Source organism: Panthera tigris, chromosome E2 (assembly GCF_018350195.1).
Source record: "Panthera tigris isolate Pti1 chromosome E2, P.tigris_Pti1_mat1.1, whole genome shotgun sequence".
In the NCBI taxonomy this organism is placed as follows: Eukaryota; Metazoa; Chordata; class Mammalia; order Carnivora; family Felidae; genus Panthera; species Panthera tigris.
In genome coordinates, this window is record NC_056674.1 from 8,901,124 (window position 1) to 8,916,052 (window position 14,929).

Consider the following 14,929-nt stretch of genomic DNA (forward strand, 5'->3'; position numbering starts at 1 on the left):
CTCCCGCACACTTCCCTGACCTTTTCCGTTTCTCGCCCCCGGAAGGATTAGTGTCCAGGTTACCCCATCATGCCGCCACCCCCAGTGGCCTTGCCGCCCCCACAGCCTGCAAGTATAAGACCAGGTAAACATCATAGGGGAGGCACCCAGAATGGAGATGCTCCAGGTAAGGCTGTGGGGTCCCCGAGGCCCTTTGCAACTCCATCCAGGTCACAGCTGGCACAGAGGGAGAGTCCTGTGACTTGATGGAGGAGGCTTCTTTCTGGAAGGGTGTGGACAGCCAGCAGGCTTCCTGCCAGGAGGAAGCAGGTGGAACAGGGCCTGAGGGTGGGAAGCTGCGGGGTTGGGACGATCTGGGGCTCCTGAGTATTGGGGCAGGGGATCCAAGTGGGATGAACGGGCCCTGAATGGATGACGTCAGGCAGGGGAGCTGGGCCCCTGAACGGGTTCGTGTGAGGGATGGGAGGCTAAGGGCCCAGGGTAGCGGTGTCTGGCAGGCCCTGAGACGCTGGCCTTGTCCCAGGGGCTGCTGCTGCTGTGGCTGCTGCTGAATGTGGGTGGGGTGTGGACCTCCAGGGGGCCACTGCGGCCGCTGTGCCGGCCCATCAACGCCACCCTGGCTGCTGAGAACGAGGCCTGCCCCGTCTGTGTCACCTTCACCACCACCATCTGTGCCGGCTACTGCCCCAGCATGGTGAGCGGCGGGGGTGGGGATGGACGGGCGGGGTCCTGGAATGGGTGCTGCCACCTCGGCTCCAGAGTGGATCACTGAGGACCAGGCCCACAGAAAATGGGAAATGGCAGCCTGGACAGAAGGGTGGCCTTCCCCCACCTCCCGCAGGGGCTGGGCACGTGGGAGGGAGGAAGAGCGCAGAGGGTCGGCTGCGATGCCTGACCTGTGGGGGGGCGGGGGGTGGGCACAGCGGGGCGGAGCTCGGGGGAGGGCCTGACCACGCCCCCCTCATCCCGGCCCTGGCCTCCAGATGCGAGTGCTGCCAGCGGCCCTGCCCCCTGTGCCCCAGCCCGTGTGCACCTACCGTGAGCTGCGCTTTGCCTCCGTCCGGCTCCCCGGATGCCCGCCGGGTGTGGACCCCGTGGTCTCCTTCCCCGTGGCCCTCAGCTGTCGCTGCGGGCCCTGCCGCCTCAGCAGCTCTGACTGTGGGGGTCCCAGGGCCCAACCCTTGGCCTGTGACCGCCCCCCACTCCCGGGCCTCCCGTTCCTCTAAGGACCCCTCACCCTAATGCCTGGAGCCAGCAGCCGCTCTTTTCTACCCCTCCCAATAAAAGCTTCTCACACTGCACTCTGGTTGTCTTTTGTCAGGCTTAGGGTACGCGTATGAGTATGTACACACACACACACACACACACACACACACACACACACAGGCTCAGAATGGGTCCGATATCAGAACCATTTTATACAAAGTCACAGTGTCAGAACTCCAATAGAAAACAGAGCGGGGGGGGGGGGGAGGGAGGGCGAGGGTCACATCAGCTCAGGAGGTGTCCATGGTTTCGCCTTCTGTGAGGAGAAGGAAGGCCATGCGGTCAGGGGGCTGGGACTGAGCCCTCTGGGACTGGGGGGGGGGGGGGGGGGGGAGGGGGGAGGGGCAGGGGCAGCAGGGGACACTTACTGAGCTCATTGAAGAGAAAGGCATCCTGGTACTCCTTCATGTACTGTGTAGAGCGCGACTCGTCCAGAAAGAGCGAGTAGACCCTCTTGATGTCATCTACCTGGACTTCCGTGCCCTGAGAGGGGATGACAAGACCTCAGTGCCCCCCCGCCCCCCCCCCCCCCCCCCCCCCCCACCGGATTGGTAGGTCACGGTGGGGACGGGGGGGATGGGGTTAGCACGCATCCCTCCTCGGCCACCTCCCCGCTGTGGGCCCAACCCCTCCAGTCCTCAGTCTCTTCATCTGTAAAATGGACCGAACGGCGTTAACTTCTAGCTGCCAGACATTTACTAAGCACCTGCCACGTGTCAGGCCGAGGGATACAGGTATAAACTCCACAGACCACAGTCCCCCCCCCCCCCCCCCCCCCCGCCTTTGCAAATGTATGTTCTAGGACTGAAGGCAACGACCCACTCTCAGCCCTTGGAGCCGTGAGCGCGCCGTTCACTCGCTCAGGCTGGCCCCCGCGTGCTTACTCGGCGGGCTGACCTTGCGCTTCCGGCACACCAGGCTGGCGGCCGTGATGAGCTGGATGGCGTAGCGCAGCGACGTCTCCAGCCCGATGCGGGTCAGCACCGTGTAGGCGTCCTCACTCATCTCTACGTCTTCCTCCTCGCACCTGCCGGCAGGCGGGGCGGGAGCGGGGGTGAGCCGGGACTGCCCCCCACCCCCCCCACCCTGGGCGCTGCTGGGCGTCCTGGGGTCGCGTGGAATCCAGGTCCTTGGCCTCCAGACCCTCCCCGTCCGGGGTCCTACCCCCCAGTGTCAGCCACTGGCTCGTGCCCTCCCTTCTCTACTGTGGTCCCCCCGCCCCCAGATCAGAGGCCACTGCTTGGATGCCCAGCCCAGCCTGGCCGCTTGCAGGCCCAGAGGCCTCCCCTCCTCAGACCTCGCTGCCCCCACTTGCCAGACAGGGTGGACGCCGGCCCTGCCGCCCAGGCCCGAGGCCTGGTCCCGCCCCAGGACCGAGGCCTGGTCCCGCCCCAGGACGCCAGGCGGTCCCGTGCATACCGGATGCGGAGGATCTGTTTCGTGTCCTTCTCACTGTAGGGCGAGGTGGAGACGATGAGCAGTCGGTCCAGGAGGTCGATGGGGATGCCGTGGGGGCTCTGGTAGCTGGTACCCCGGATCCTGGGGAGGAGGGGGAAGGGAGGGCTGTCAGGACGATGCGCCCAGAACCCAGCGCTCTGTGCCCTCTACTTGGAATACCCCACCCCCTCCCCTCCACCGCAGCCCACTCACTGGGCAAATACCACTTAACCTTCAGCTCACGGCTGCACCACCCACCAGGCAGCCGTCCCTCGACTGCGTCACCGCCCCTGTAGAGCTGGGGTGGCTTTAGCTACGTGTCTATGTCCAGGATTACTGGATCAAGGTCCTACTCCCCTGCGGGATGCCCAGCTCCATAGGGGGAGGGCCTGCACCGGTCCTGTTCCCTGCTGTACCTGGCCCAGCACAAGCCCGGCACGTGGCAGGTGCCAGGGAACTGAGTGGGGCCTCGTTATTCGTGACAGTTACGTTCTGAATAGTGGGGCAAATGCTCATTAGCAAACGATGAACCCCTGCTTCTAGGGGAAATCCAGTCAGGTTCTTGTGGGCCTATGTGGTCACGATACTTTTGTCGACCAACATATAACCTGGTTCTATGTGTTCCCGCATTTTTTTTTAATGTTTATTTATTTTTAAAAGACAAGAGACAGAGCACAAGGCGGGGAGGGGCAGAGAGAGGAGACACAGCATCCGAGGCAGGCGCCAGGGTCTGAGCTGTCAGCACAGAGCCCGACGCGGGGCTCGAACCCACAAACTGTGCCATCATGACCTGAGCCGGAGTCAGATGCTTAATCAACTGAGCCACCCAGGCACTGCCGAATTCCTGTTTAAAGACATCTTATTTGGGGAACCTGTGTGGCTCAGTCGGTTAAGCATCCAACGCTTGACTTCCTCTTGGGTCACGATCTCATGGTTCATGAGTTCAAGCCCGGCGTCTGGCTCTGTGCTGACGGTGAAAACCCTGCTTGGGATTCTCTCTCTCTCCCTCTCTCTGTCTCTCTCTGCCCCTGCCCTGCTCACTCTCGCTCTCTAAAATAAATAAACTTAAACAAACACGCCATCACCAACAAAGAGCATAAAGTGTGACAACGTGGCAATAAACAGATCACAAAAAGAACACGCGTTTGCAGCATGCGAGCTGAGACTAGAAGGCAGAATGTCACCTTGTCGGACCTGAGTCTGGGACGTCCACATCAGGGGACTCAAATTTTTTGCCACTCTGCGCACATCTGCACAAGAGCACAACAGTGCCATGACTCCTGACTCGGGAGTTACAAGTAAATTTCAGGGAGAGTACGCAGACTCCCAAATAGGTCACGTGCAAATAACGAGGAGCAAGTGGGTTTGCTGCCTGTCCCAGAAGGCGTCCCGTGCAGACAAGGCAGACAAGAGAGCACCAGGGCCAGGGGTAGTGGCAACACCCGAGGGCAGACGTTCCAAGCTTTGCCAGAACCCGGGGCACTTCGTGTGTCCAGAATTTTTCCGTGGCGTCCTCAGGGCCCAAAGAAATATTAAGTGCTATTACGCACTTTGGTCTAAGTGACCTAACTGGAGTGATTTATGCAGTGTCCAACACGGGTCACCGTGCTTCCCTCAAAAACTTAAAACATCCCGCAGCACTTGTGCCTTTTCTGCAGCGCCCCGGGGATGCCCCGGCACACAGCTTGGGAACCGTAGCCGCAAAGGGTACAGAAACAGAAAGACAGAAAGAACAGGGTCCCTCGACTTCCTCGTGGAACGGAGTTGCCTGCCTACCTTGTTTAAGGTCCCGGCAGGGAGCTCAACAAACAGGTCCTGCTTGCCCTGTGGCTACACCCACTGCCCGGGGCACCCTGTTTCCCCGGGGGCCGTTGAGGGGGCTCACCGGGTGATGCCTCGGTTGGTGGCCATGATGAGGACCGGCGCCATGTCACTTTCCAGGGCCCGATTGAGGAAGGAGAAGCTCTCAATGTCCAGCATGTGCACCTCGTCGATGAACAGCACCTGGGAGCCACTGAGGGTCAAACCCACCCCCCAGGCCTCTCTGCTCCCGCCTCCCCCCTCCGCGAGCCACCTGCCCTCCCCCAGTACTCACTCCAGGGATGATCTCCGCCTTGCCCTCCTCACGCCACTCAGCCACCTTGGCGTTGATCTGCTCTCGGACTTCTGACTTGATCTCCCCGGTGTCGCCTGTGGGAAGCGGGAGTGTCAGGGGACAGGGATCCAGGGCCGGAGGGTGGCCAGAGATAAAGACGGGACGCCAGGGACGGAGGGAAGAGAGACCAAGACCGGAGTGGCAAAGCGACAGAAGGGCCGGGAAACGTCCCAGAGAGGAGGAGAACCAGAGACAGAGACCCCAGGGAGAAGTGATGGCAGGACACACGCCCATTGGGCAACCCTAAGGGGCCCCACCTGAGAAGAGAGCCAGGAAGCCCTGGGTGCGGGAGTTGATGACGTCGATCTCATGCAGGGACACGGTGTGCACCACCTCCTTGCGTTTCTGGAGCTCCCCGTCTGGACACTGCACAAACTTGGTCTGTGGGGCCAGGAGGGGTGGGAGAGACAAGAGCAGAGAAGAGCATGAAAGGGGGGCCCGAAGGGGCTGTCTGGGGGTGGGGGGCGGGGAGACCGGATCCCTGAAATGGAGTTGAGGATCCAGAAACCCCAGGTCTAAGAGGCAGTCGCGGCTAGGGCATTCGAAGGACCGGGGGGGTTCCTGGAGGACCTCGGCCTTCACGAGCAAACTGCTACATTGAAGGGCCCTGCCTGTCCCAGAGGGTGCAGGGAAGAACCAGGAGTGCCGGGGACATGTGGTTCTGGGCCATGGGGGTGAGGGAGGAGATGCAAACACCCCAGATTGTGGAGCGAGGGGATCCCCAGAGCCCTGGCCCACCTGGGAACCCATGGCGTCATAGTCGCGAGCGCGTGTGAAGGAGCGGCCCAGCTTGGAGATCTTGCCCGTGGCCTTGTCGATGGTGATCACATCCCTGCGGGGGGGGGGGGGAGGGGGGAAGGGCAGGAGTGAGGACAGGAAAGGGCCCAAGCTCCCCTACCCCGGCCACCCAGCGTAGCCCCCGCTGCTCACCCAGCCTGGACCTTGTCCTTGGTCAGGGACTCGATCATCTTGGTGCCCAGGTCGTATATGGTCTCCATCTCCGTGGTCTTAAGGGTCAGCTTCCCTACCTTAGAGCCCTGAGAGGGGGGACATGCCAGGCAAGGAGTTTCAGAGGGGGCCCAATGTCTCCCCAACACAGCCTCAAAATGGGCACGACACAGGGATGCTTCTGGGGGTGGTGGATATAGTCACGGTCATGACCGTGGTGATGGCCTCGTGGGCACACACGTATGCCAAAACTTAACACCCTGCAAACTTTATTATTATTTTTTATTTGCTTTTCACATTTATGTATTTTTGAGAGACAGAGACAGAGCGTGAGCAGGGGAGGGGCAGAGAGAGAGGGAGACACAGAATCCAAAGCAGGTTCCAGGCTCCCAGCTGTCAGCACAGAGGCCGATGTGGGGCTCGAACTCATGCACCGTGAGATCATGACCTGAGCCGAAGTTGGACGCGTAACCAACTGAGCCACCCAGGCGCCCCGTCCTAACACCCTGCAAACTTTCGATGTGTGAAGCTTTTGTAGGTCAATTGCACCTCAGTAAACCGATGACTAAAATCCCGGGAAGCAAACACCCAACAACCTACCTAGAAGATCAAATCCATAAAACCAACACGGACTAGGGGTCCCACGACATGGGGGTCACACTCTCCCATTCTTTGTTTCATATCCAAATAACAGGTGTTTTTTGTTGTTGTTGTTGTTGTTGTTTTGTTTTGTTTTTTTATCGATCACAAACCCAGACAACAGAGCTAAGCTAAACACAGCTAAGGAAACAAAAACGCCACACTCCCTCCCCACACTCCCCACAAGATAACACAGTCAACGTCTTTAAGGCTTTTCCAGCAGATCCAACTGTCTCTTCTTTCCAGTTTGTTCTTTCTGCAGGGACAGGTGGCAGGATAAAAGAGTTGGGATTAAGGAGGGAGATAAAGGTGATTTCAGTTTTATGCCTTTATTTTTATTTTTAAAGATTTATTTATTGGGGCACCTCAGTGGTTCAGTCGGTTGAGCATCCGACTTTGGCTCAGGTCATGATCTCACGGTTCATGAGTTCAAGCCCCGTGTCAGGCTCTGTGCTGACAGCTTGGAGCCTGGAGCCTGGAGCCTGCTTCGGATTCTGTGTCTCCCTCTCGTTCTGTTCCTCCCCTGCTCGCACCCTGTCTCTCTCTCTCTCTCTCAAAAAAAAAAAATAAATAAATAAATAAGAAAAAAAAAGGCAGCGAATCACAACTACCAATCACAGCTAGGTAAGCTGGATAGGAAAACTTTTTGCTCTAAGCTGTACAGATGCCGCAGAACAGGTCCTTAGGTTGAACCATTAAGGATTCATGGTGAGAAACTTCCAGAGATTCTCTGTCATGACACCACTTGGTTTAACTGCTCACGGTGTCGCTCACAGATGGGATAAACCGTCCACTCAACTGACCCCCTACCGTAGGCACGCAGAGGGGTCCAACCCGCAGCTCAAGAACGTTCCATGGATGCTGACCTCAGCCAGGACCGGCCGCCACCCGACCCTTCAGCAGACTCACCGTCCCTGTCGCGGGCCGATCGATCTGGATCTCCACCACCTCGCCTTCGATGATCTCGGTCTCCTCCCTGCGCAGAGAAAGGGCGTGATCAAGAGAGCCCAACGCTCGGGCCCTCAGGAATCGCTAACTCCCATGAGCCCTTGGGCACAGGACGAGCCGAAGAAGGCAGGGGTCATCCGAGGCCGCCGGGAGCTGGCTTCTTCCCCTGCACCGGGTCCCGGGCTTACTTGATGCGAACCCCGATAGACCGCCGGAAGGCCTGCGTCAGCGCCTCTGTCTTGCTCATCTCCAGGGAGAAGATCTCGCTGCCCGCGATGGCTGTGAACGGGGTGTCAGGGCCCAGGGCCTGTGCCATGCCTGGGGAAGAGGTGGCCCGGTTAGGTGGGGGCAGCCTGGCACCAGGTCCCCAAAACCTACTCGGGGTCAACCCAGCTCTTCTCGCTCCTCGGGAAGGAGCGTAGTTGAGGTGGGCTCGGCGCTGGGGGTGGTCAGGGAGACGCAGAGGAAGGCAGTGACGGCTTAGAGCCGTCGCGCTGCCCAGGGGGCCAACCTCCTGACCCTATAATCTGGCCAAGCCCCTCTCCCAATCTCCAGGATCTGTTTAGCCTCCAGGCTCAGGGGTAATGAGCAAGAGTAGAGGCCAAAAGAGGGCTGAAAGGGTAGTTAAGGGTGGGGGCTCGAGCCAGACCCAGGTTCGAGTCCTGGCTCCACCACGAGGCACGGGAACCACCACGAGGACGGGTCTCCTCTCCGGCTGGAGGACAGGGGGGCTGTTCTTACAGCCACTCCAAGCACCGAGCCACGTCTCACAGACAGGAAGTCACTGAACCTTTCTGACCAATGGGAGGCGGGAACCCTTCTTGGTCCCTTTCTCGTGTGCCACGCTCGGTGCCTGGACAGACCGTTCCCTATTGTCTGTCCCAGGGACTCCGCGGCATCCTGCAAGTCTTAGCTGTGCTCCTGATTCATCTGGGAAGTCTCCCCTGCTCCCTCCTTAGGGCCAGGAGTCTCTTCTGTCCATCACAGCACACTGTGTCCCCAGAATGGAAACTCCCGAAAAGTCAAGGCTTCGGTCTTACTCATCTAAGTGTCCTCGGTGTCTGGCCCAGGGCCTGGGCCCCCATTTTATTAAGGAAGCAATGGCCCACATTCAAACACAAGAAATGTTTTAATGTCTCAGCGTGTTGCAGTGGAGACGTGTTGTGACCAGACGATTAAGCTCTAGTCAATAAGACAGAAGCAAAAGTGTGTGGGAGCCCAAAGGCAGCCGCTTAAAGGGAGTGACGTTTAAAGGGAGGGAAGTACACCCTCACTGCAGGTCCCCTTTCTCCTACATGGGAGCATGGGCGCGAAGGCTGGAGCTTAGGCAACCCTCTTGGAATATGAGGTGACCCTGACATGGCAGCGAGCGCCTAAATGGCCTACAGTCAGACTCTTCTATGTGAGAGAACGAACCAGAGAGTTTAAGACCCTGCCATTTTGGATTGTTGGTTAAATGTGGTTGAACCCAAGCTTGATTTACACAGGAAGGATTATCTTCCTGTGTAAGAGACCAGAAAAGCTCCTGCCCTGAGAGGCCTCTCACCCATGGCGATGGCTGTCTTCCCCGTGCCCGGCTGGCCAGCGATGAGGACCGCCCGCCCGGCGATCTTCCCTTCCCGGATCATCTCCAGCACAACCCCAGCTGCCCGCCGGGCTGCGAGCTGCCCCACCATGCCCTGGGAAGCCTGTAGGGGGGGGAGGCGAGAACATACCGGGTTACCTCCTATTGGGCTGCCACCCCATTTCCAGCCCTCCTGCCTAGTGACATGAAAGGGCACGGTGTTAGCTAGGACTTGGGGAAAAGGGAAGAAAGCCTTTTCCGCCCCAATATCTTCAGACAATTCAGACGCTAGGGGCACCTGCGTGGCTCCGTCGGTTAAGCGTCTGACTCTTGGTTTCGGCTCAGGTTATGATCTCACGGTTCTTGAGTTCAAGCCCTGTGCCCGGCTCTGTGTTGACAGCATGGAGCCTGCTTGGGATTCTCTGTCTCCCACTGTCTCTGCCCTCTGCCCCTCCCCCCACAAATAAATAAACAGTAAGATAAAAAAAAAAATAAAGAAATTTTAAAAAATCTCTACGTGTGGCTGAATTTTATCAGTAAGTAGCCAAAGTTCCGGGAGCTCCTAAGTCACCCCAGGGGCCTAGGTGGCCCTCCCTGCCTGAGGCTTCCGCGGATCAGCTTTCCCATCCCACTGCCCCCAACCCTACCTGCCGTGGCTCCAAGGCGTCGTCCAGCCCCAGCCCCCGGATGTGGGAGTGTGCGCCTGCGTTGGGGGAAAGAACCAGAAGACACGGTTACCAGCCGGCTCGTGGTGACGTGTGGCCTGAGGAAAAGGGCTCCTTCCCTCAGCCCTGGTTTCCTCCTTGGTCGAATGGGGGGCCCGAGTCTCTCCCTCACTGGGGAGGATGGCTGGTGGTGGTCACAATTATTTTGTGTTTATAGCCTAATGGCCTCACAGCGTTCTTATTTCGTTCCATGTAACCCTGAGAAACAGTGAGTCCCAGCGATTATCACCCCGGAGTGCTTCTGGGGTTCAGTCACCGCCTCAGGCCCTCAACATGAACTTGAGGGAACCCAGAGACATTACACTCCTTGCCCGAGATCACACGGCCAGTAAGAGGTAAAGACGTGGGATTTCAATGGTGCACACCAGACCCGGGCTGGGAAACTACAGCCTGGAGGCCAGTCACTTGTTTTTGTAAATACAGTTTCACTGGGGGCGCCTGGGTGGCTCAGTCGGTTGAGCGTCCGACTTCAGCTCAGGTCATGATCTCACTGTCCGTGAGTTCAAGCCCCGCATCGGGCTCTGTGCTGACCGCTCAGAGCCTGGAGCCTGTTTCGGATTCTGTGTCTCCCTCTCTCTCTGCCCCTCCCCCGCCAAAATAAATACACGTTAAAAGAATGAGTACAGCCTCCTCCGTGCAGGTAAAGCACTTTTTGGAGGCTGCACCCCACGGGCCCACTGCACCCCAGCTTCGTGCTCCTGCCTTCACAGCTTCTTCGGTGCGTGAGCCAGGACCAGTGGCTTGGCTGTTCTGAGTCTCGGTTTCCTCAGCTAAAAATGGGATAAGGGTCGCCATACACCCTCTCCGGGGATAGTGAGAGAATTCGGCAGGAACTCACGCGTTCGCTGGTTAGCTGTGGAGCGCCCACTCTGCCGAGGCCCCTGCTGGGGACACAGCCAGAAACGAGCCAGAGCTGGTCCCTGCCCTCACGGAACTAATGGCACAGCATGGGAGGGGTGCACGGGCTGACCCCAGCAAGCGCTCAGCCAGCATCCGCTTTTACGATTTCCTAGCAAAACGTTGGTACGCCCAGGAGCCTGACCGGGCTAGCTGGCAGCTGGTAACCAAGCTGGCAGAAGGGCAGCGTGGGCTCGGGGCCCAGCATGGGCCCCCACGTGCCTTGCTGAGCCCGCTCTGCAACTCGGGATTCTCTGCATCATCAGACAGGGGGACAGGGTGGTAGGCAGGCCACCTCCTTCTCAGGGTTCCTGGGCAGGGCTCTGTTGAAGGCAGGCAGGGTCTAGGTCCCTGTCCGTGACCCACACTCACTCACCGATACGTTCAATCCTCGTCACGTCTCGGATCTCTGGGACCTTGGTTGTGGCTGTCTGGGAGCGGAGGAAGACACATCAGACGCGCGCTCGCGGTCCCCGTTTTCAGCAGCTCCTCTGTCCCTCCCGCCCACGGCCTGGGAGGAAGTCCTTTTCGTGCCTCTTCCCCGTGGGCAGGCCAAGAGCCCACACACCTGTCACTCTCATCCTTCTCGTTGGCCACCAACTAAATGCTGGTTGACTGACCACAGTACACCGAGTTCCAGAAAGACAAGGACCGTGTCTGTCTCGTTGACACCTCTGTCCCCGGGGGCTCAGCCCGTTGTTGGGTGCCCAGGAATTATGTGGTTAAGAAAGAAGCCCCCCTCCCTCTCCCGCAACCCTGGTAACGGACACGAACGCAGAATAGCAAGCTGGACGTGGCCTGGCCCCCGACTGCCCAGCCCCCTGTGCCACGCTGCCTGGATCTCTGTCACTAGGCCTTTGCACGTGCACATCCCAGAGTCCTTTGCCCAGGCCCGACTAGTTCTGGGGTCTCCGGATGTCCGGACAGAACAAAAGGTCTCCTCTGGGAGCCTGCTATCTCCCTGTGCGATCTCACACATAGGAGGGAGACTGTCAGATCAATGTTCTCGGCTCCAATAGACGGGACTCCCATGAAGGGTACAGCCCACATCTCGCTTGTTCACTTGGGGTGCAGTGTTTGCGGGGTGGGTGAATGATGTGCTGTACGGAAATGCTGAGCTCGTTCAACAAGCAAGTACCAAGTCCTCCGGGATCGCCAGCTCTCCGAAAAGAGGAGCCGGCCACCATCTCCTGTCCTATAGCGGAGGGAGAGGAGTGGATACCTCCCCGGGACAATTCGAGAACCCCCAGAAGATTCACACAAGTGTCCACGGCAGCCTTATCCCCAAGAGCCACATACGCTTTTGTAAAGCTTATTTATTTACTTGGGAAAACCCAAAATGTCCGTCAACAGATGCCTGGATAAACAAAACGTGGTACGTCCACGCTTGGAATAGGATTCAGCCATAAAAAGAAAGTTCTGGGCTGCCTGGGTGGATCGGTCAGTGGAGCGTCTGACTCTTGATGTTGGCCTAGGTCACGATCTCACGGTTCGTGATTTCAAGCCCCACATCAGGCTCTGTGCTGGCAGCATGGAGCCTGCTTGGAACTCCCTCTCTCTCTCTCTCTCTCTCTCTCTCTCTCTCTGTGTCCCTCCCCTGCTCTTTCTCTCTCTCAAAATGAATAAATAATCTTAAAAAAAAAAAGAAAACATCATGCTAAGTGAAAGAAGCTAGACACAAAAGGTCACAGACGGTCCAGGATGAGCAAACCCACAGAGGCAGGAAGCACATTAGTGGTGGCCTAGAGGCCTAGAGCCAGAGGGTACGGGAGGGCTGGGGGATCGTGGCCAAGAGGTACAGGGTTTCCTTCTGGGGAGGATGAAAAATGTCCTGAAACTGACGGAGGTGACGATTGCACAACTGTGAACGCACCAGAGACACCGACCTATACGTTTAAAATGGGCAACTTGTTCAGCAGGGGGATGATATTGCAATAAGGCTGTTAAAAAAAAATCTGGGCGGTGGGTCTTAGGCCGTATCATTTGCCGACACTGGAGTGTCTCACAACTTTTTTTTTTTTTTTTAAACTTTATTTATTTAAGTAATCTCTACACTCAACGTGGGGCTCGAACTCAAGACCCCGAGATCAAGCGTTGCCGCTCTGTTGACTGCGCCAGGCACACGCCCCTCACAATTTCTAATAAGGAAAGGAAGGCCTAGGAAGCCAACCTGTTGATCCAGTGCCTTGGTCACCTGCCTCGAACACCTCTTGCCTCCTACAGGTCTCTCTTCTTCCACCAGGAGAGGAGACTGAGGCATCCAACCTAGTGGAGCCTTCAGTCTCCGGAACCGAGTTTAGACCCCCACACATCTCCACACAGCCCATCAGACCCCACTTGAGGCAATAAATGGACGTGGATCCAGAAATCCCAACCCCCTCTCTCTTTGTTTTTTTTTTTTTTTTAGCATTTCTTCTTCTTCTTCTTATTATTAATGCTTATTTATTTTTGATAGAAACAGAGCACAAGCCAGGGAGGGGCAGAGAAGAGGGAGACACAGAATCCGAAGCAGGCTCCAGGCTCCGAGCTGTCAGCACAGAGCCCGAGGCGGGGTTCGAACTCACAAGCTGTGAGATCATGACCTGAATTGAAGTCAGACGCTTAACCGACTGAGCCACCCAGGCGCCCCCAGAAATCCCAACCCTTAACGATCCCAACACAAATAGACTTGCGTCCTACAAGGCCTTCCGTTTCACGAGAAGCCTCTCCTACGCTGTGCTGTCCACTGACCCCATGGAAGTAGAGATCATTTAAAAAGCTTTAAGTTTATTCATTTCGAGAGAAACAGAGAGAGTGAGTGGGGGAGGGGCAGAGAAAGAGGGAAGATCCCAAGCAGGCTCCACACTGTCAGCGCCATCAGCAGAGAGCCCAATGCAGGGCTTGAACTCAAACTCACCAATCGTGAGATCATGACCTGAGCAGAGACCAAGAGTCTGACGCTTAACGGACTGAGCCACCCGGCGCCCTAAGCAGAGGTCATTTTACAACTCAGCACCCACCATCCCTTTCAAACTTCCAACGGTTCATCCATGTTCCTGGGAACTGGGTCTCAGGAGTGTGGCCATTATCTTTCCTCTTCTTCCCTACCCACCCCCTTTTGCCATGGCAGCAGCCACAGACTCAAGCCCCGCCCCATCCCTCCGGGTCGCTATGGGAACCCAAGTAGCTGGAAACCCAGTTCAACCCCCAAGCTAAGGCCACATCCCTTCTTCTTCCAGATGTTTCTCGGGCGAGTACTTGGTGCCTGGGCCAGTGCCGCTGGCCTCTCCTTTACAGAGCTCACATGCACTCATTCATTCAAACATTCAAGTGATAACTTACTGAGCATCCACACGGAGTATGAGGTGCTGCAACAGGAAAATGGCCAAAACAATTCCATGACGAGATCCCACACCTCTGGAACCCCATCCCCACGGACACCCTCCAGGTTCTCAACACTCTTGTGGCTCAAGGCTAAGCAACTTCACGCTCTCAAGCACACAGGACAGGTCCCCACCTGGGCTTTCTCCTATAGTCAGGTGCCATTTATACAACCCTCATTAGACTTCAGGGCAAAAGACTGGAGAACTGGCTGCTGATTGCACTCAGAAGATGGGAAGCTGGAGTTCCCATAACACGATGCAGTCAGATCTGATCACTGAGCCCTTGAATATTCACTTGAATCCAGGATAATAGGAGTCCAGTCCCCAGCCCCTCCTCCCTCAGCCTCAGGAGTCCGGGCCCCCAGCACCTTTTCCCCTCAGATCCAGGGGTCCGGGCACCCAACACCCTCCTCCCTTAGACTCAGAAGTCCGGGCCCCCAGCACCTTCCTCCCTCAGATCTAGGGGTCCGGACCCCCAGGCCCCTCCTCCCTTAGACCCAAGGATCCAGGTCCTCAGTCCCCTTCCCGCTCCGACTCGGGAGTGCGGGTTTTCCCCTCCGCTCTCCGCACGCCGCACTTACCACGGTTGCCATGATGCTCACCAACCGCCAATATCCTAGCGGAAACGGAAACGCGCTAGAAACGCGGCGTTCTGGTCCCTCTAGACGGCTAGGTCCTCCAAAGATCTCGGCGTTCCTTCATAAATATGCAAACTCTCCTTGTGTGGGCGTGGCGTCACTTTTCAGGACCCGCTCTTCCGCCGAGGCTGAGCTGGTAGAAGGGTGCCCGGAACTCCTGGGTCGGTTCCCAACGCCTCCTGACCCCTCCCTTTACCCAGGCCTCCTTGCCGAGGTTGATTGCAAAATTCTTAAGACTTCTTTGGGCAACCACACGTCCCCCACGCTCCCTTTCCTCCTTATTCCACCCTCTCCTCTCTCTGCTAACGCTGGAGCCTCAAGTTTAGGATTGACAGAGCTGAGGGCCAATC

At 57.5% G+C, this 14,929-nt stretch overlaps 2 protein-coding genes across 3 annotated transcripts; one reads left to right on the plus strand and one right to left on the minus strand.

Annotated features, from left to right (window-relative positions):
- The first annotated feature begins 151 nt into the window (after positions 1 to 151).
- On the plus strand, positions 152 to 1,295 carry LHB (luteinizing hormone subunit beta). Its single transcript, XM_042970068.1, has 3 exons — positions 152 to 166; positions 485 to 694; positions 984 to 1,295. The coding sequence occupies exons 1-3, from the start codon at positions 152 to 154 to the stop codon at positions 1,224 to 1,226; spliced, it is 468 nt and encodes a 155-aa protein (XP_042826002.1). The 3' UTR covers positions 1,227 to 1,295.
- Positions 1,296 to 1,398: 103 nt separating this feature from the next.
- RUVBL2 (RuvB like AAA ATPase 2) lies at positions 1,399 to 14,874 on the minus strand. Of its 2 annotated transcripts, none has more exons than XM_042969971.1 (15): positions 14,523 to 14,874; positions 10,956 to 11,010; positions 9,605 to 9,660; positions 8,940 to 9,081; positions 7,582 to 7,711; positions 7,355 to 7,421; positions 5,789 to 5,895; positions 5,597 to 5,690; positions 5,116 to 5,239; positions 4,799 to 4,893; positions 4,589 to 4,707; positions 2,686 to 2,805; positions 2,164 to 2,293; positions 1,635 to 1,749; positions 1,399 to 1,522 (listed from the first exon to the last, which is right to left on the minus strand). In XM_042969971.1, the coding sequence occupies exons 1-15, from the start codon at positions 14,532 to 14,534 to the stop codon at positions 1,497 to 1,499; spliced, it is 1,392 nt and encodes a 463-aa protein (XP_042825905.1). In that variant the 5' UTR covers positions 14,535 to 14,874; the 3' UTR covers positions 1,399 to 1,496. The 2 variants fall into 2 exon arrangements, with proteins under 2 accessions (XP_042825905.1, XP_042825904.1); XM_042969970.1 differs by lacking the exon at positions 14,523 to 14,874 and adding an exon at positions 13,901 to 14,002.
- Between the last annotated feature and the right edge of the window lie 55 nt (positions 14,875 to 14,929).